The sequence below is a fragment of the Gobio gobio genome (assembly GCF_949357685.1).
Source record: "Gobio gobio genome assembly, chromosome: 4".
NCBI lineage: Eukaryota > Metazoa > Chordata > Actinopteri > Cypriniformes > Gobionidae > Gobio > Gobio gobio.
In genome coordinates, this window is record NC_137100.1 from 51,551,253 (window position 1) to 51,572,985 (window position 21,733).

At 38.3% G+C, this 21,733-nt stretch overlaps 4 protein-coding genes across 7 annotated transcripts in view; 1 reads left to right on the plus strand and 3 right to left on the minus strand.

Annotated features, from left to right (window-relative positions):
• The first annotated feature begins 1,150 nt into the window (after window positions 1-1,150).
• On the plus strand, window positions 1,151-3,344 carry iscua (iron-sulfur cluster assembly enzyme a). The gene is made up of 5 exons (XM_079814371.1): window positions 1,151-1,320; window positions 1,894-2,007; window positions 2,346-2,456; window positions 2,570-2,648; window positions 2,770-3,344. The coding sequence occupies exons 1-5, from the start codon at window positions 1,219-1,221 to the stop codon at window positions 2,859-2,861; spliced, it is 498 nt and encodes a 165-aa protein (XP_079670497.1). The 5' UTR covers window positions 1,151-1,218; the 3' UTR covers window positions 2,862-3,344.
• A 5,584-nt stretch (window positions 3,345-8,928) lies between these two features.
• Window positions 8,929-12,119, minus strand: tmem119a (transmembrane protein 119a). The gene is made up of 2 exons (XM_079814674.1): window positions 11,992-12,119; window positions 8,929-10,129 (listed from the first exon to the last, which is right to left on the minus strand). The coding sequence occupies exon 2, from the start codon at window positions 10,112-10,114 to the stop codon at window positions 9,440-9,442; it is 675 nt and encodes a 224-aa protein (XP_079670800.1). The 5' UTR covers window positions 10,115-10,129; window positions 11,992-12,119; the 3' UTR covers window positions 8,929-9,439.
• Window positions 12,120-12,744: 625 nt separating this feature from the next.
• On the minus strand, window positions 12,745-16,536 carry selplg (selectin P ligand). The gene is made up of 2 exons (XM_079816189.1): window positions 16,372-16,536; window positions 12,745-15,892 (listed from the first exon to the last, which is right to left on the minus strand). Exons 1-2 carry the CDS (start codon window positions 16,372-16,374, stop codon window positions 14,978-14,980), a joined length of 918 nt encoding a protein of 305 aa, XP_079672315.1. The 5' UTR covers window positions 16,375-16,536; the 3' UTR covers window positions 12,745-14,977.
• A 131-nt stretch (window positions 16,537-16,667) lies between these two features.
• Window positions 16,668-21,733, minus strand: part of coro1ca (coronin, actin binding protein, 1Ca) — a 74,877-nt gene continuing 69,811 nt past the window's right edge. For all 4 annotated transcript variants that reach the window (XM_079816190.1, XM_079816193.1, XM_079816191.1 and 1 more), the window contains one exon: window positions 16,668-18,952. In XM_079816190.1, coding sequence (XP_079672316.1) covers window positions 18,833-18,952 — 120 coding nt within the window. In that variant the 3' untranslated portion in view covers window positions 16,668-18,832. The remainder of the gene's footprint in view (window positions 18,953-21,733) is intronic.

Genomic DNA, 21,733 nt, shown 5'->3' on the forward strand with positions numbered 1-21,733 from the left:
ATCTCAAATATTTAATATTACTCATGTAAACATGCAAAATATATTTACAAGTATATTATATTTATAATTCTATAATTAAGTGCAGGGTGAAATCGCTCCTCCTGCTGGTTGAGTTCCGTGATAGCTCCCACTGTCGAAGCCAGTTTTTGCAAGTGGTATGGCAAGCCGGCTTAGCTTAGATTGTTCCCAGCGTTACTCGCCGTAATTGTATTTTTACTAGAAAGAATTCAATTGGAGAGCTCTACAATTCAATTCTTACTAGATGCTCTCTAACTGAATTAGAGAACTCTGCAATTGAATTAGTGAACTCTTTAATCATAATTGTTAGAATAGGGGAGGGCGGGGACTTTCAGTTTGTGTAAATCCACTTGGGTTTCAGAGTATTTTTTTTTCTCACATTCATTTCACACATGTCTAGTACAATTATGGGGGTTTTGTTTCATTAATACAGTGCATACTTTTTTCTTGATTTACCCCAAAAGAATGGAAGTGAAAAAGGATAACATGCCCCATATGTTGGGTACATTGTAACATGACCAAATGACAGCTTAAATTGTTATCTGATATAATCAAAAAATATCCAAGACAAACTAAAATATTATGTCAGTAAATGTAAGAAATGTTACTTTTGCTATGGTTAAATAAATGTTCAGTGATATCGTCCAAAAGCATGTTTTTCTCTAAATAATGTTGATATGGCAAGTTGTGAACACACAAAATTTCGTCATCCTGGCATGTGTGGAAAGTTTTAAATCATGTGTGTTACAATTAACACCCCGCATTAGGTTGTGCCCCACTTTCCCCTAATAATTGAATTAGAGATTTTTACTTGTAATTCCGTCCCTCCAGGATTTTACAGGACTTTTTTCTGATTGTTTCTGCCTAAAATGAATGATTATGTGGCTTTTAGTGAAAATACACCACAGTCAGCAGCTCAGCACTCTTCTAACATTTTCATTACTTTTCTGACCTTAAGAACCATTGGGCTCTGAAATTTCTAAAAGGAGGAAACTGATAATAACATACAAATGTATTTAATTTTTAAATGTAACCAAATTTAAAAATAATAATAATAAAACGTTTTATTGGTTTAAAAACCAATCACGTTTTACTGGTTTAAAAACCCCCCTCACGTTTGTATAATGTGTTGTTCGGCGAAAGCGCGCCCCCTGTCAGTTGAGGCCAGTGTGTGCAACGGTAGTCAGTCAGTCAGTCATCATGGCGTTAGCAGCAGTAGTCAAGCGCTCTGCATCCTCTGCGCTTTTCACTAGATCATTGTCATTACCAGAGCTCAAATCCGTCTATTCTTATCATAAAAAGGTGAGTATCACTTCTTGTCTCACGGCTGACCATCCAACGATAATTTAACTAGGATTTATTCGGTTGCAGTTCCTAATGTTTTAGGAGAACAACTTTGTTTCAGCGTGGTTGCTAGCTAGGCTAACGTTAGATAACTGCGTATGTAAACAAACCAGCAGAACATTGCACGTTAAGTGTATTCAGCAGTCTGCTGAAGTACAAAAGTCATGTCATCAGCTGGTTTATGTATTTTTGACTAAGATATAATGACCTTTATCCATATTTATTTACATGATACATGATTTAGTTTCACGATCCACTGTAACTGTCATACAAACTCATCAGTGATGTCTTTAAGTATCTTAACTGTACCACATGTTGCCTGTTTTTTTTATACATATATATTGTTCGTTTTCTAAGTACACAAAATAATTGCCCTTAAATATCAATGATCTCTTATGTAATGAAGGTCACTGTCATTATCTATCAAGGGCACTTTTTCATTTGGTGTATATTGTCATTCTCACTAGACCTCAGATTAATTTTCTTTGATTGTTAAATATGATCAGGATGTGGTTATGCTTTTTTCTGAAGGTGGTGGACCACTATGAAAACCCTAGAAATGTTGGTTCCTTGGACAAGAATGCCAAAAATGTGGGTACTGGTTTGGTAGGTGCACCTGCATGTGGGGATGTAATGAAACTACAGGTAAGACCTTTTCAGTTTTTATATATATATATAAAATTGATTAATCGTGATTAATTGCATTTAACATAAAAGTTTGTCTACATATCTATATTATTATATTATATGTCTGTGTGTGTGCGCATGTCTGTATATACACATACATACTCATATATGTATACAGTATACACACAAAGACAGACATGTTATATATATATATATATATATATATATATATATACATACACACACATACATGTAAATAAACTTTTATGTTAGATGCCATTAATAGTGATTAATTGATTTGACAGCAATTATTTATACCATTTACATCATTGATGTGACTCTCTTTTGTTTTACAGATTCAGGTGGATGACAATGGAAAGATAATAGACGCCAGATTCAAAACATTTGGCTGTGGCTCAGCCATTGCTTCCAGCTCCCTGGCCACAGAGTGGATGAAGGGGAAATCGGTGAGTCATTGTGACTCAGACAAATTCACAGGGGGATCAGATTATCTCATTGTGCTGCGTATTTGTTTTCTCAAACGTTCCTACATTTGTAATGTCCTCTTTTCCTTGTACAGGTTGATGAAGCCCTGAAAATCAAAAACACAGAGATTGCTAAAGAACTTTGTCTACCACCAGTCAAACTACATTGCTCCAGTAAGTGTATCAAAATGGTTGTTTTAGATAAATAAACACATTGATGGTATCAAAAAAAGAGATGGATTCAAATCTGAAAATCTGTTTTTATAATTTCATTAATGTTTTTTTTTTCTGGTAGTGCTTGCAGAAGATGCTATTAAGGCTGCATTAGCAGACTACAGGCTCAAACAGAAGGACAACAAGGAGACGTTGGCAGAAGCTCGAAATTAATGTCCTAATTCACCAATGAGTTACTGTCACCCACTCTTGTCGTGAAAAAGGGTGTAGTTTACTTGCTGAGGTTGCAACGAACATAATAGCCAGTGTCTATCATTACTACTATATGCGCACTGCCTTAGAATTGCTGGTTTGAAGTGGTTTGCATCGACAGACTTTGGGGATTTTTGGATTAAAGTTTTTTTTCTGTATCTCTGAATCACGCACATTAAAATAAACTTTAATTCCTGAAGATCTCATACTCTGACATGAATTGCCCTCAATATTAAACGTATATTCCTAAAATGCTTGTAAATGTATTCTCATACACTTTGTAAAAAGGAAAGTATGGGATTTGAAAAAATGTACATTTCTTAAGATTTGCAGGAGGGTCATTATAGTTTTGGCAGTTATTTGTAAGCAAAAAAAGTGACACCAAAAAAACAAAAGATAATTGTATTATTTCTTGTAAAAACGTAATAAAGCTCTAGATGTTGATGTTGCATCATCCATTATTCTCTACATATTTTTCTGCTCAAAAAAGTTGTCTATAATACGGGTTATGAATGTGTGCTAATATCTTCTTGAACCTGTGGAAACGGTGCAACTCTCAAGTTTCGGAGCAGGATGTTCTTCAGGACCAAAAGCACTGTGAGCATCAGCAGTCCTGTTAGCACACAAAGAACAGCCAGGACTGCAATAAGCGCTGGGTCACTGGACTGTAGTATTGTCCTAGGAGTGAATTCGATGTCTCTAGTTGTGGTCATTGAACCAGTAGTTGCTGATGCTCCTGGTTGCTGACCTGTTGAATTCTCCACACAACCCAGTTCCTCCTCTGTGGCTGGACTGCTGGGCACTTGGGTGGGCTGGGGTATAAAAGACGTCAAATTTAGCAAGAGGCAGTCGTCGTAGCTCAGTCTCTCTAAAGTGGGCTGGTCTGACCCAAAGAAGGACCTTGTTATTGTGCTCTCAGGTAGTTTTAATGGTTTTTGACATCTAAATGAACTTGCATTGCATGCAATATCAGATCTAACCAACAACACTGCACTTGTCTGTTCTATATGACTTTCAACCACTTTTCCAGATTCTGCGGTTGTATTTACAGATGACAGTCTCTCAACTGGCTTAAAAAGTTTTGGACAGATGGCCATGACCGACAGAGTTAATAGCAACTTCTGAGCAAGGTGCAAAGGAGCTGTACATACTAGATCCGTTGCCATCCGTAACCTGTCCATCAGAAGCCACCTATAAAGATACATGATGTCACACTCACAAACCCACAGGTTATTGGCTAGTTCCACTGACCGGAGATGGGACAATCCATCAAAAGCCTGCTCGGGTATAGAGCGTAAACAGTTACTGTTAATCTTTAACACTTGTAAGTTCACCAATGCACCCAACGAGGACAGATCTAGGGCAGATATGCAGTTCGCAGACACGTCAAGGTGTGTCAGTGAAGAAGGTAAGTTAGGTGGCAGACGAGACAATCTGTTCCCCTTTAGAGTCAACGTCCTCAGTTTGGTCAGACCAAGCAGCGCCCCCGGCTGAATCGCTCGTATCCGGTTATCTTCTAGGTCCAGGCGTGTGAGGTTCCCAAGCTGCCTTAAAGATCCAGCAGTGATGTAGGTGATTTGATTCTCTTGAAGCTGAAGGGTCTCTAGACTTGCCGGCAGCCCCCGAGGGAAACGAGCCAGTTGGTTGTGGCTGAGGCTCAGTTCCTGTAGGCCCGAGTACGGCTGGAACACGTTATCCACATTGCAGAGCTGATTTCGGGCTACGGAGAGGACGGTGGTGCTTAGGGGGACAGAGCGAGGCAGAGAATGCAGACCAAGAGACTCGCACAGAACAAGAGCACCAGAAGGGGGACAGCAGCAGCCGTTGGGACAGGGTGAAACAACCAGTCCGGCAAGGAGAGATGAACAGAGATACAACAAGAGACAGTAGAGAAGACTAGGACACATGGCTCACTTGAGGGAAGAAGATTAAGAGGGATGGATAAAGGAAAGAGAAAGGAGACGTTAGTAAATGTTTTCTTTTATCGCAAATTAATCTGTTGAACAAACTTAATTACCATGATGGACTCTGCGGCTCCTCCAGGTTGTATTTCCTTTCGTGTGCGTCTTGAGCTTGACTCCAAACGCATTATCACATTTTTGACTTAGACATAGGGATGTGGTACTCACCATTATTGCCCTGTTTCAGCTGATCCCTCACTTTCACTTTATCTGCTTCATGTCCTTATCCTCTTCGCTCTTTCCTCTTGTCCCTCCCAGAGAACGGTCCGTGCTCACCCTGAAAATTCTGGGTAGCGGCCCATCAAACTTTAATGGCAGCCTTAAGGTTTTGAGTTACCTGTTTTGTATCTTCTTCACAATGTAAATTAACTGGGCACTCCAGTTGCTTTTCCCATGACACAGCCGCCCTGGGTTAGTAGAGTAGTTTTCTGTTAGGAAACACATTTAATAACCATCCTGTGTAAGCAATATGTTATTTGATCGTCTGAAGAATAATAAAAAAAAAAAGGGGAACCACAAGTAAACTGTATAGTTATGTTAACCATGGCTGGCCAAAATCATGTTCAAGTCTAAATCGAATCATTCAGGCGTGATGAGAGCACATCACTCTCAAAGAAGTGAGAGCAGTGTGTATTCCAGAATTATTTGGCACCTCGTGGATAAAAAAGGGGGAGAAATTGACCTTGAGCTACGGTTCTTTTTCGTGGCTCAGGTTTCTGGCTCATTAAGGCTTCACTGCATATCTTTGATGTTTACTCTTTGGTGACGACACGCTACTAACACTTGGCCTTGTGCCATGGCATTGGGTTTTAATTTCAGTAATGAGGCTAATTTGCATTAATCAATGATAGGCTGATAACATCACTGAAACAAAATCTGCATATATTTTAAGAAGTGTGACCATTGTTTTTGTTGAAAAATATCTGTTGCATGGAGGAATTCACATGTGATTTAACTTAAATCTTGGAACTTAAACTTAAGACCCCAGTTTCACAGACAATGCTTAAAGGATTAGTTCACTTAAAAATGAAAATTATTATTCACCCTTTCCCTTTAAGCCATCCTAGGTGTATATGACTTTCTTCTATCTGATGAACACAATCAGAGTTCTATTAATAAATATCCTAATGCTTCCAAGCTTTTTAATGGCAGTGACAGGGTCCATTGAGTTTGAAGCTCAAAAAAGTGCATCCATCCATCATAAACGTACCCCACACGGCTCCAGGGGGGTAATAAAAGCCTTCTGAAGCAAAGCAATGCATTTGTGTAAGAAAAATATCCATATTTAAAACCAGACCACCTTCCGTATTCAATCTACAGTCTGGCGGAAGCTAGATGTTTTATTTTATAAAGTTTTAAATATGGATATTTTTCTTACGAAACTCAATCAATTTGCTTCAGAAGGCCTTTATTAAAGGGTAAGTTCACCCAAAAATGAAAATTCTGTCATTAATTACTCACCCTCATGTCGTTCGACACCCGTAAGACCTTTGTTCATCTTCAGAACACAAATTAAGATATTTTTGTTGAAATCCGATGGCTCAGAAAGGCCTCCATTGGCAGCAATGTAATTTGCACTCACAAGACCCATAAAAGGTACTAAAGACGTCGTTACAAAGTCCATCTCACTACAGTGGTTCTACAATAACTTTATGAAGCGAAGAGAATAGTTTTTGTGTGCAAAAAAACAACAAAATAACCACTTTATTTAACAAGTGCTTGTCTTCCGTCTAGGCCTCAGACGTGAACTCACAAAGCACCACGACGCACGCGCAAAAGTAGAGCCGGCGTTCTGACACATGACCCGGAAGCGAGGAGCTTTCTTTACAAGCAGAGGAAGACGCCCCGTATCGAAACAGTTGAATTCTACAGTGATCGTGCTTTAGCTCTTGGCGTAGTGCTCAAAATGGGGCTAAAGTGTGCATTTCCTGAATGCCCGAATGCCGGCGCTACGTCACATTCTCGCGCATGTGTCGTGGTGCTTCGTGAGTTCACCTCTGAGGCCTAGATGGAAGACAAGCCCTTGTTGAATAAAGTCATTTTTTGTTAGTTTTTTGCGCACAAAAACTAGTCTCGTCGCTTCATAAAATTATTGTAGAACCACTGTAGTGAGATGGACTTTGTAACGACGTCTTTAGTACCTTTTATGGGAGTGTGAAGAACATTGTGCCAATGGAGGCCTTTCTGAGCCATCGGATTTCAACTAAAATATCTTCATTTGTGTTCCGAAGATAAACGGAGGTCTTACAGGTGTCGAATGACATGAGGGTGAGTAATTAATGGCATAATTTTCCTTTTTGGGTGAACTAACCCTTTAACCCCCCCCCCCCCCCCCCGCCCCCCCCCCCCCCCCCCCCCCCCCCCGGAGCCGTGTGGAGTACGTTTATGATGGATGGATGCACTATTTGAGCTTCAAACTCAATGGACCCCGTCACTGCCATTATAAAGCTTGGAAGCGTGAGGGTATTTATTAATATAACTCTGATTGTATTCATCAGAAAGAAGAAAGACCTAGGATGGCTTGAGGGTGAGTAAATCATGGGGTAATTTTCATTTTAAAGTGAAATTATCCTTTAAGTCTAGTCCCAGACTAACTGGCAACTTTCATAGAAATATATTAAAACATGTCAGTGTCATTGTTTTGTCTCAAGATTCACACCAGTAATGTTTTTTCTAAGGCAAGTTTATAAAAGCTACTTAAATGTCCTAATTGAACTAAGGCCTAATCCTGGCCTAATCTAAACCCTGTCTTTGAAACCAGACCATGAAGTTATCCACAAAAAGTTTAATACTGGCATAATGTAAAAATGATTGTCTGCTTCTGCCACAGCCAGTATATTTCCATTAAGGCCAGATATTTCTAGATCTGTCTGGAAAGCCTATTGGAATAAGCTTCTGAAATATTGATTGGACGTTGTATGGATGTGACAAAAGCTCTGTAGCTGCCGCCGTTATGCTCTGCTGGGCTCTGTTGCTGGGGTTCTTGAGTTTCATATGCTTCAGCCAAGCCAACACAATTCTTTTGACAAACCACACCATTCAAGACAAACAGACAGGACACAAGAAATCGGGTTGTTTTATCTAATAATCTATTAACATAAAGTTAATTTAATTTGATTAAACACAATAAATATGAATGATAACTCTGGCCTCTCTCTCTCAAACTCACATTATTTTGATTGTTTGTTTGTTTTGAAAGAAATTAAGGTTACACTTTATTTTAAGGTGACGTAGTTACATTGTACTTCCTCAAATAAGTACAGAGTAATATCAATTAACTACATGTACTTACTATAGAGTTATGGTTAGGGTTTGTTTAGGGTTAGTTAGTTATTTACTGTTATTAAGTACATGTAGTAATGTGTAACTATGTCACCTTAAAATAAAGAGTTACCGAAATTAATATTTTTATTCAGCAAGGACACATTAAATAGATATAAAGTCACAGTAAAGTCATTTATGTTACAAAAGTTTTCTATTCTTTAAAAATGTACCACCATTTCCACAAACTATTAAGCAGCGCAACTGTTTTCAAAATTGATAATAATAAATATTTCTTGAGCACCAAATCATCACATTAGAATAATTTCTGAAGGATCATGAGACTGAAGACTGATGCAGAAAATTCAGCTTTGCCATCACTAAAAAAAAAAAAAAAAAAAATAGAAAATAGTTGTTTTAAATTGTATATATTATTGTTTTTGCTCAAATCAATGCAGCTTTGGTGAGCATAACATCTTACCGACCCCAAACATGTACATAATAAATGGTGAATGGACTGCTTTTATATAGCGCTTTTAACAGACCAATGGCCATCCAAAGTGCTTTACACATTGCCTCACATTCACACACCGACGGTGGTGTCTGCCATGCAAGGCGCCATCCAGCTCGTCGGGAGCACCTGGGGTTAGGTGTCTTGCTCATGGATACCTCGACACTTGGTCAGGTGGAACCGGGGATCGAACCAACAACCTTCCGGTTTGTAGACAACCTACATGAACCACTGAGCCACTGCCGCCCAATAATGTATCTGTATATGAAACAATTTATTTATTTGGAGAAGGGCAGTAGAGTAAATGTTTATTTTCCTTATGACAAAAATCATTTAAACATACCAGACAAAAAACTACTTAAATTCAATACTGAGGAAAGTCATGAAGTTAGATAAAACAAAACCTGACAACATCTTCAGAAAATACAGCATAAATTATGGTTTACCATGCATGTAGACATTTCATTTGTAAAATATAACTCAAAATGAAAAAAAGAAAACGTTTGAAAAGACATTTTCTCAAGTCTCTCAAAACTAGAAAGTGATTAACAAAATAATTTCAAGTTTGTTGTGTACACCATTTTATTTTTCATATGAATAGTAAATCTGTCAATTAGTTGTTTAAGACAAATAACTTTTAAAGAAACAATATAAGTTGAATAAACCATTTTTTCCACTCTTCCTCTGATGGAACATATACAGGTTACAAACCAACAAAAATGAGGGCATCATATCTACCAAGAGATTCATAACAGTAAAAAAAAGTTTGAAATCAAGGTCATTCCTGCTCATTAAAGAAAAAGCTCTCACGCTGTGGTGTGATTGGCTTTTCTGAGGTGGCACGTACAGACCAGTGGCTGACTGGAGGTGGCGTTTGAGGTTGTTGGCTGAGGCTCCTCTTTCTTCTTAGGCTCATCTTTCTGCATCTCCACTTCTTCAACATCCTCCACAATTTGGACCTCTTTCGGCTTGGGCCTGGGTTCCTTTCCTTCCTTCTCCCCCACCAATGCTTTAGTAGGTTCTCGTAGGGTCTTTGCAGCGGTTGTCTTTCCATCCTGGATCTGGTTGTGAGGTTTCTCCATAGCTTTACTAGATTGGCTCATGTATTTCCTGGGTGCGTAGGTCTTTGGAGGATAGTAGGCCTCAAGCTTGCGCTTGTGGCTCATCGCTGAAGCACAGCAGACGATGAATATTATAACTACCAACAGAGAGGTCACGACAATGATGAGAAGCAAGTTCTCCTTCAGGAAGTCCACCACCTGGTTGAAGATGAAGTCTTTGATGCGAATGAAAGTGGCAGTTATGTTGGGAGATGGCGAGGGGGATGGGGGAACACGGGTGGTACGAGCAATGGGGAAGATGAGTTCGGGTTCGTCCCCGCTGCCCTCCATGGAAACGTTGAACGGGGCAGGCTTGGCGAAGCAAACGCTGCCCCAGAGAGCAGTGAGGAGCAGACAGACAAAGCGCAAAGAGAGTGACATGCTTCCTCTAAAGACCTGTAAGAAAATGGACACAAATGTGGCCTTTACTAATCATTCCCCAGAAACAGGAAGTGAGAATTTTTAGGTTTCATCAAGGTGCAGCAGGTTCTTTTTTAAGTTAGCCTATACTTTGTAAAAACATTTCAGTAAAAACAAAAATATTAAAATAATGATATTTACTATTGACCAACCAATTTTTTTTAACAAACAGAGGGGCACAGAAATAATAAAAGCAAGTATTGAAATAGCACTGTGGTATTACCATGGTATTTTTGAAATACCTTGTATCATGTAAATATTATTAATATTCAGTACTGTGGTAAATACCATACACCGTATTATTGTTATTTGATTACATCACAGTATGATGGTGTATTTGTGTCACATTTTTATGTAGCCTACAATTTGCACTCTTAAAAATAATGGTTCTTCATTGGCACATATGGTTCCGTGAAGAACCTTTAACATCCATTCCACAACAGGCTCTTTATAGAAAAAAGGTTCTTTTTTCCACCTTCAGTGAATGTAAAGAGACATTAAGATGGTCACCTGTCTACCTACCCACATAGCTACTATCGGTATTATCTGTATACTAGGTTCTCTTTGACACAAAGCAGCTTCCTTCCTGTGACTCAAACACGTTGCTGTACACAGAGCACATTTTCGTGTTTCTGTTGCCTCGCAGGAGAGGAGCTATTCCTGTTACATCCAGTCATTACTTATTTGGGGTGGAGACAGAGGGAGTCCAGGGCTGGTTTGTAATTTCCCTGCCTGGCTGATGCCACCCACTCACCACAGAAAAGCAAAAGCAAGGCCAGATATATATTTGTGAGGGCGCAGCAAGGCGTGGGATAGCCGCAGCTCACAGGCCTGTATTTACAGGCCAGATGCAATGAGACAGGCCAGAGACTAGTGAGACTATTTCTGCACTGCGCAAGAACAACATAATGTTCATACATGCATCAAGACTGCATTACAGGCAGACTTTAAAAAAATATATTTTATGCTTTCATATATATATATATATATATATATGTTTATATATGAGTAGGGAATAGCGAAATTCCCAAATGAACATCAACAGAAATGGCAGTGAAAGACAAACATATTGAGTACTATCCAATAAAATAATCTCTTCAGATGTTTTTAATTCTTTAAATCTTATAATAAAAACATTTCCCCCTTAGTGCCGACCACATTCTTCGTGCTGCAAATAGGAAGGCCAAATATTGAAGAATTACACTCCCACTTTCTATATTACTAATCTATGAGATGAGGTAATAATCTCAGCAATGTGTTACAAGAATGTTATGTAAAAAATTATGAATCTAGGGTTTCAGACTCAGAAACACTGTATTAATTTTTGGGCGTACAATTAACTATCCTGAAACTCGGTTTGTCCAAATAGTTTGCCATTTGCTAAAGCAACAATATAAGAAACTTTATTTTATTTAAAGGGTAAACTAAGGTCAATAGAAAATGTAACAAAGGCACAAAAGTAAACACTCAAGACACATTTAAAATCAAAATATCAGTATAAAACCAAGGGGTTTTAAATGTACAGTATATACAGTTAATGAGATAAATTAAGTTGGTTAAACATCACTGGGATAGAATTAGCGAAAAGCTGGTACTAATAAAAGGTCCAGCATCATTTGCTTGCAGATTTGATATTTTGTATTTAAAACATTTACACATTCTTAAACACATTTTAATGCTATGATATCAGGAAAATATTAAGTTCATAATTAAAATGCATTTTTGAGTGATAAAAAAGCTATATGTTGTTTAGTGTGCCAACAAATTAATTATTCATAATGTGCAAATTAAACATTGCATATACCCTCTCATAATATATAAATTATAAAAATACTCACTGCTCGAGTTACTTCCGTTCTCTGATGCACTTTTATACTGACACTTCAAGCTACAGGTAGGCAAAATAAATAAAGAGCAACAGTTGTAAAGGAAAATAGCTGCCTCAATGTTGTCCTCAAAGGCTTATGGAAGCTTCTGGCCATGTGGGTTTTCCTAAAAAATCTGGATAATTGCACATGGACATTTCCCTCCTCTCTCTCTCCATCTCCTCCCTTTTTCTGTCCTTCTCTTTTTCTCTTCTTGAACACATGGATGTAGGACAAGGACAATCCAACTACATTTACCAAACAAGAAAGCAGTAAGAGGTTACAAAATAATATATATTGGGCTTATCTAGGTTTATCACTGTATTATGTCACAGTTTTGTTTATTTTTACCACTGCATTTACCACAGCCATTGATTGGTCAAAAGGTCAAAAAATAATTCAGTAGGCCTACAACTATTTGTTAGTCCGTGTTATTCCAAATACTAAAATTGTTTATCTTCACAATCTTTTCTCTTTTTCAGAAACTTTATTTTCTTAGTGATGTTATAGGCTATTATAGTCCATACAGGCTATTGGATAATGTTAACCAAAAGTCAAATGGCTAGGTATTACGCATCGTTTTACTTTTGTTCGGTCTGGTTCAATTCTGGTATGTATAGCAATACCCACTTTTCACGGCCCAATCTATTCCCAATAGATAAAATCAAGAAATTACAGTACATCACATTATGGAAGTAAAATGGGTTGGATACAACAATTCACATAGACTTGAAAATGTATTTAATATTTATTAAATTAGTTGGGAATAACTGGGTTAACTGCACAATGACTTACATATAATTTTGCATAACATTCATCCATCAAGAGCTAAAACACACTGAGTCGACTACACATATAGAATGTACATAGAAAAGGCACAATTATACAGCATAAAATAAAACAAAAAACAAATTATATACAAACGTATCACAAAATTAAAACAAAAGACACTAAATGTGAAAAACATTATTTCCTCAGTGTTAATCTTGTTGACTGGCCTTTTTTTTTATTCACACAATGGAAAGTGTGCAACTTCGGCACAAAAGCAAAATTCTTTTTGGGAACTTGTGAAAGCATATATTTTATGTAAATTTGCAATGATAACATGTTATATTCAGACTGTGATAATCTCCAACATCACTCTGTTAGAGTAAATTATACAGCGCTGGTTGAACCACAGGCAGGAATAGAACATATTCAGCAACATATTCTGCCAAACCTCACTAATGCATGAGCTCTTTGGAGAAAGCAGTATAGTATTTCAACACTAGCATGATTACATAAAAAGATTCAAACATGCAAAAACAATTACAATATAAATGTTCCACTGATTAAATAAGAGATTAAAAAACTCTTAGACATGCATTCACTGATAAAATGGTTAAAGTAAATACTACAGAAAAAAAGTAATTTCTAGCTGAACAAGTTAGTTCGGGCAAGAATTAAAAAAAACAAACTGAATTCTATAATTAGTACTCAATTTAAGCTTGTAGAAATGAAAGCATAAATATCCGCATTATATAAATTAAGTAAAACCTACACTGTAAAAAAAAGTTGCTACCTTAAATTTAAGTACAATCAACTTGGATGTTTAAGTCATTTCAACTTAAATTACATTACACTGACTTTAAACAATGAGTTGAATCTTGTTTAGCATTAAAGTCTCATACATTTTTCCCTAAGTGAATTTCAATTTTTTTAAAAAGTGAGTCCCTTACATGTATATTTTACCTTGTTGTACTCTGTTCCTATACTACTTTGAGTTATGACTTGTGGGTAACAAAATGTCAAGTGCCTAGTTTAAAATAACACCAGATTTATGAATATAGACCATATAAGGTTTAAGAGCTGCAGACATTTTTATTTGGGTATGTGTCGTTTTCAGAAAATTCTCAAAAATAAGTGCGCAGGTTAAGAGGATAACTTATTAAAAAAGTGGAAAATTGCTTAACTTATTTTGTTGAGTTGGAGCAATGTAAAAAACATTTGTTGCCATGACTTATTGATCAAATCTTTTTTTTACAGTGTACTCAACTTTCTGATACTTGTGTTTCCATCATGCACTGGGGCATGAATAATTAATAAAATAGCATTTTTCACTGTTTTACAGCTATTCTCACACAGTTTTATCATTGCTTTTGTTGATAGGTTTAGTGGCTGTTTGTGACATCTGGAGTTAATTTTCTACTCAAAATGAAACATTCATACTCAAAAACGATCCAACGAATGTTACCGTTATTGTGTACCAAGAATTGAGATCTCTCGGTTCGGGTCACACTATTTCTATTATGTAGATATGTTGTCAACTCTACACAATACTTACTGCATTAATTACTTAGATGTTTCTAAATTATATAAATTAAAAGCATGGCTTAATTCAATGTTATATTTTTTGAGTGAAACGTACTTGAAACCGTATTGCTTCAACTAACTTTAACCGGCCAAGTTAAGCTACTTATTTTCTTTGTTAATCTAACCTAATTTAGTTAAGTAGATTTTACTTAATTCCATATGTGAAATTTACATGTGTAAAATTGGCATGCAAAAACTTGCACATTTTACTTGTTTTTTTTCTTTTAGTGTAAATGTATATATACCGTCAGAATTTAAAAAAATTAATTTAATCCATAGTTAAGTACAGCATGAAAGGCAGCTATAGTTAATCCCAGTATGAAAAAAGAACAGCGACAAACGAATCTAGATCAATAACACGCTAGATCTAGTCTAGCAACATAACTTCTTAGACAGGAATCAGACAATTAAACATCATTGCGTGGGACACTGATAACCCTCTTGCACAGATATCCTGTGAAATGTACCTTTTTAATTTCTTGACAGTGCAAACCATTCTAAAGTGGGGTTTCTGTCAAACCTGAGCACTGACTTAAAATAACCACAGTGTTAGAGAGTAAACATTTCCATGCATACAGTGCACACAGCAGGTTAAAGGTCTAAACTTCTAAAGAGGGCCCTCTGTATCAGGAAGAAAGCTGTTTAGAGTAAGATTATCTCCGTCAGGATCTCCATCTTCAGGATTCGGGATCAGTGCTCCATTACTTTTAGGGTGTCGTCTTGGCTTTGGAACAGGGTGATCGGTATCATTCATAAGGGCAGAAATGCAGACCATCTCAGTCTCCCGGAGAAGATGCGCCTTGTGCCTGTATCTGTATCCCGAAAGTTTTGTAGCCAGACAAATGGTGCTAACGATAAAGATGGTCGTCAACGCAGCCATCGAGGCAATTGCGATGAGGCAGCGTCTCACAAGTTTGTCCTCTTTAGAAGAGGCAGTGGGACACGAGCGGGTTGTTGACGTAGTTGATCTTTTAGTGGCCGTTGAGATAACTGCAGTGGTATGCGTTCTCGTATCTGTGGACATTTTCGCAGTTGTTGCTGTCATTTGCTTCTCTGTTACCTTACCAGGCTCCAACGATGCAGGAAATGTGGGGGTAGAACTTCCTGCTTGTGAAATGTGTCCAGTACCATTAGTATTACTTATTGTGGGAAGTTGGGTGTTCAAATTACTCTCATTATCTGTTGGCTGATGGACTGTCAGGTTCTCGGTTCCTGCAGAGTACGTCTGTTGGGTGTGGTTCAAATCTGGAGAATCTGTAGAGACATTTAAATCCGGTACAACAGTTGGAACCTCTGCCATCTTCAATGCACTCAAAGCCGTTACAGTTTCCAAAGTGGTGCTACTTGTATTCTCAGCTTCAGCTACGCCTGTTGTACTGTGTGTGTCGCTGCTGTTTATCGATGTTGTGTTGTGACCAATTTCCCTTTTCATCCTAAGATATCTTGAGGTGACCAAACTACTTAAAGTCAGCAGCAAAACAAGGACGGGTAAACACCCAAGTCTGTTAGTCACCATCGCCATCTGCACACACACACAAAAAAAAGACAGAATGTTGCAATAATTCTTTGGATGCACAAATATTGTCTTCATCAGTAAAACAACCATACATAAGCATATTCATATACTGTCTGGTTATTCCCCTTTAGATATGAAGTTTGTTCAGTGGAGAGGAACCTTCAGACAATGAGACGAACAAACACAATGTCGTAACATTTCAACAAGTTGTTCGTACTTTGGCAAGCTCATGTGGCAGGTTGAGCATGTGGTCGGACCATTTGGGTGAAAGACTTCCTTTTGTCATTGTTATACTGCTATTAACGCTTTACATCTCAATTTAAAATGTATTATGGTTACGGTCATGGTAACACTTTTTCCCAAATTTCGATCTTTAACAATTTCCTTGCAGATATTCAACCATGTACTCTCCACACCTTATAAACATTGCAATTTTAGACAATTGAATTTAAGACAAAATTTTAATTGAAAACAAAACTACTTACCATCGGTTTCTACTGCCGACAGGGTCTTGATCAGGAGTTCGATTGAAAAGTCAGGTCCCCTCACACACTCACAACGCAATGTTTCAAACCTACTCAATGCACAAATACAGGAAGTCAAACCTCATGAAGCATCAGACTAAAGCCGAGGCTCACAAACTCTGACGCAAACACGAGTGAGCAAGAGAGTGACTTAAATAATCACATCTTAGTTCCTCTAAAACAGTAAGCTAAAACTTTAACCAACCTTGCTTCCACAAAGAGAAGTTTTATAATTAGAGAAAATAAATGAGACGAATGCCAAAATTTCAGTTTATTTTTTTTTATTTTCCTGGTAATCAGTAAGACTCTTTATACTTGAAGCAGACGAATGAACAAAAATGGAACAGTTATGCACAGAATTGAATTTCTAGATATCTTTCCTTTCGATTTTTATCATCGGACACATAAAAGGCTCACAGTGTGCATAATGATGGTGGGGGGAAAAAAAAGGGGGAATTTCCTTAAAATCATCAAACTCCAAATGATGGACAAACACCTTCCTACAGCCAAAGAAAAAATGAAAAGGAAATCTAAAAAACGTATTTACAAAGCATCAAAATAAATCACTTCCACCCAGCCTTCTTCCTGCATTCTCTTTTCAACCTACCTAAATCCCTTATCACTTCATTCATTCACTCGTTTGAAACCACACACTCGAGGCAGCATCACAGATGCCTCCTGAGGCCTCTTAAACACTCAATATGGATCCATCGCACATCCTGAAGTTGATCCAGCTTGGCACATCTGTACCCATAAACACGGTCCCTACGTTTTCAAACTCTTCACTTTAAAACCTCACCCAAAAAGAAAGCAAAAGCGAGCAAATGACAGAGGTATTGAGTTGTTGCTGCGAGAACTGAAGACTTGTTTGAAATGAAGTACTTGTGAGAAGGTGGAGGCTATTTTAGACTAAATAGTGTGTGGAGGAGGGAAGGTGCTTTTCAGAACCTATGAAAGAGGCACTAGACAGTGATGCAAACAGAAATGAGATATGTAGAAGTGTCAAAACAAAAACCGCAAGAGAGCATTCTGATGAAGGATGTAGCCAAAGCAATCTGATCAACAGAATCACAGTTTCCTCTCTTCTTGGCATGAAAAAAATACATAGCCAAACTTTTACAAAAAACTCCAGTTGTCATCACCTCAATCTTATGGCACACAATACAACCGTAAAAAGGTTTATCTAGACGTGAACCGCCCCTTGAGAGAATTGGTTCTGCTTGGCTAGGAGAGCATAGACAGCGCGTCGCAAAATGACATTAGGAAAAGGAAGTCAAGCATGACTAATTTTGCTGGTAGTCACCGTCTACAATAAACTGCAAATGTATGTTAAGACAAAGCTGTTGAGATTCAATTGAAAGTTTGGTTTCTGAGATGGTATGGACGGCACAACTCAAGACGAGATTTGAAGGAAATGATGAGAAAGCAAAGCTAAGGGAGTTTCTTAGACCTGAACGATGTCTGACTAGAACAAAGTCAGAGTAAAAGCTATCAAGCCGGTAAAGCAACGAACAAGTTTTGCTGCTAAAGCTAATGAACATCTATGGGCGTTTTGTTCTGAGCTTATATCCTCATGTTTGGCTTGCATTTACCATTATGATGAGCAACTGTTGCCATCGAGAAAGTGTTTGGAGTGGTGAGAAGAGTACACATTAACTGTGTTCATGGCAACTGCCAGAAACAGAACTATTTGGATTTTTTTATCTTAATACATACATGGGTACCTGAATAACAAAAATATCTTTAGTGGAATTTTTTTAGAGCACCTGTATTGGTTTCCAGTAATGTTTTGTAAACTTTTCTCAACTATACATGTTTGACAGGTTGATTAAAATCTTTATTTTTTATTCTTTAGAAAGACACCTATAACATTGACAAATGGTTCCAATGATTTCCCCTCCTTGCATTTGTAGCATATTGCTTTGTCCCTTATAAGTACAAAATGAAAAGCTAGTCAAATACTGTCAGGGAGGTGAATAACTCCTCTATAAATTTGGCAACTCACAAGGGGCGAGAGAGGAACTGCAATACTGATGGCTACTTTGAGCTCATCAAGTTCATGTAACTGCTTCATAATGCAATCTTCTTGGTCACAATTTTTAATAAGAAAAACAAAACCAAAAACTTAAGACCATTCAAGAACACCAGATAAAACAGCCATTGCAGAAAAATTTGGAGTAAAAGCTAAACGGGTCAAATTTGGAAATAAACTGAAGGCGTTTATAGTTTTCCAAATGGCTATGAGGTGTAAACAGGTTTTGGGGATTGCAAAAGGAATAATTGATCATCTTGGAATGTTGGTTGGAGTCTTTGCAAGGCAGGCTTCAGACGGAACGCTGTCATGATGATTGGCAGTGACGGGTCCCGCCCACCTGGCCAATGGGATATCCTGAATAGAAGGGGAGGGGATTACAGGGTCCCTTTAGATGTCCATTTTAGACAACTGCTCCTCAAGTTGGGCAATTCTTTTTTCCTGACTGCTGACCAGCTCTCTGAGAGATTTCATTTCTTTCAAAACCTCATCCAGCTTAGCTTCACTTTTCTGTTGAGGAAGAAAAAAAAAGCAAAGACAAAAATGTTAAGAACAATTCTCTCAGTATCAAAAAAAACAACAACAAATAATGTTGTTTTGTGCCAATATACACTGCCCTGGCAAAAAAAAAGGGGCAAAAAGTCGAGCACTAATATTTTGTCGGACCACCTTGAACTTTAATTACAGCATGTATTTGCTGTGGCATTGTTTTGATTAACTTTTGCAATGTCGCAACTTTTATTTCAGTCCAGTTGCAATTATTTTTCACCGATATCTTGTGTTAAGGATGGAGATATCTTCTCCAGCGCATCCCAAATGTTCTCAATGGGATAAAGATGGTGGCAAATCCATGTGCAAAAATGCTCCTTGAACCATTTTCAAAATTAGAGCCTGATGAATCCAGGCATTGTTGTCTTGAAATATGCCGTGCCATCAGAAAAAAAAAAAAAAAAAAAAGCCACTGATGGGAAAGCATGGTCATTCAGTATATTCAGCTGACCGCATTTTAGAGCCACACAATGTTGTTGAACCTAGGCCTGACAGAGTGAAGCAACCCCAGATCATAACACTGCCTCCGGAAACTTGTACAGTAGGGACTACGAATGATAAGTGCATCACTTCATCTGCCTCTCTTCTTAAGGCCTGTACACACCGGGACGAATATCGCACGCGCTTATCGCCAGCTTTTTTTACGTGACGTTTTTCGGCGCGTCTTGAGTGTTCACACCCAAGCGATTTTCACTGGCAATGCGCCGAGTGAACATGCACATTCAGTAGATGCGCTCCCGGTACACAAGGTGGTGCTGCGGCACTTTACGCTTCTGACACTCGCTTGTCACACAGAAGAAGAAGAGAGACAGTAGGGCTGTAACGATTTGACCAAAAATAAAACCTCGATTAATTTAACATTTGACCTCGATTACGATTAATGAACGATTATTTTGCTTCTTCTTTTTTTGCCCTCACAAGTTTTTTGAGTACGTTCCTGATAAGGTTTGTACTGTAAATATTTTCTACTATTATAGGTGGATTTTTTTTTTCTAATGAAAAAGTGCATTTCCATGTGATTTTAAAATACTTGAAGGAAACGGTTCACTTTCAGCAGTTATTGTCTATGGAGCAGATTTCTGTTTGTTGTACATCAGATACAGATAAATTAACACTGTAGGCCTACATTACATTTATTTTAATGCATTAATGAGAGAGTGATGGTGTGTGTGAATTACTCATACGGTCTCTATTCATTATGAAGCTGTGGTTTGTACTTACTTCAAAAGGTATTAAAATAACGGTTGAGTTTCTAAGCTACTTTAGTGACTTTACTTTAGTCACAGGACAGCGTTGATCCTGCGTTTCTGCGCTCCTCTCTGCGCGCGATCTTCACGTGATGTGCGAGCTTCTGTCTGAGTGTTCGTTTGTCACAATAAATCAGGCATTAGTTCAACATAATACACATCTGATGGTCTAAACTCACTTTAATGTTCAAACTGACAGGGCTTAAACCACATACAAATGACAAAGCTCTGTGAGGACGGAGGTGAAAGAGTCTGCCTTCAGGGCGCGCGCGTTGTCGCGTTTTAACGCATTAACTTGACAAACTTTACGAGCACGAAAGTGAAAGCGGCTTCAGGGCTTGCGCGCGCCGTCTCTGTGTGTGTGTGTGTGTGTGTGTGTGTGTGTCAGCGCAGCAATTAACTGACCTGTATAAACTGTGTAAAACATGCAGTTACTATAGTGATTCTGGGCATCTATAAACACAGATAACCGCTCCTGCATCTCTCTGTGTGCCTTCAAACTGCACTTGATGTGACTGACGGGGCGGAGTCACATGAAAACCGAAATAACCGACATGGGAAAAATACGTCGGTTAGAGGTTCTGAATGTCGGTTTCGGTTATTTTTCGATTAATCGTACAGCCCTAAGAGACAGTATTTACGTGCTTGCCAAAACCACAGATATATTATGTCTATGGCAAAACCATTCACACACTTTTTGCTAACTGGCAAGCAGCATTAGCAGCCCATCTTCTTCTTTGTCTACTTACTACTTCTTCGTCGTATCAATGTGTGCTCGGCAAGACCGATTTTGTGCTTGAGCGCCACCAAGTCGTGTTTTACTGTCACTTCAGCAGCTCCAGGCATGTGAACAAAAGCGCTGATCTCATTGGTCGGCCAGTATTTAACGCGCCGCGTCAAAATAAAAAAACGAACCCGAGGCGTTTTTTTTTAAATGACGCTTTTACGCCTGCCGTTTTACGCGTCGGTGTGCACACTCACATTGGCGCCCATTGTTTAGTCACGAGGCGTTAAACGTCGGCGATAAACGCGCACGAAAATAGTCCCGGTGTGAACAGGCCTTTACCCTGATGCGCCCATCACTCTAAGAAAGGGGAAATCTGGACTCATGACCCTTTTCCATTGCTATCTTCCAATCTTTATGCTTTCTAGCAAACTGAAGCCTTTTTTACAGTTAGCCTCACTAACAAGTAGGGCTGTCAACGAATATTCTAAATTATTATATATAGTTTTTAAAAAACGAATTTCGAAGGTGAAAATTAATATTCGAATAAATAAAAAAATGTGGGGGAAAAAACGCCCGCGGTAGTAGAGGCGTGGCTGTCTGCTTTGCGTGTAGGCGCGCTAGCGCGCCTGAAGCCTTGTGTACTTTGGCCTGTCTCCGCAGCGCGAGCCTCCGCTGACTGTGCACGCTCCTCCCCAAACGGACGAGGCGTTTATACTTGACGCGCTCGCCGTTGTTCTTTTCTTTGAAACGACAGATGGCGACTCGGAG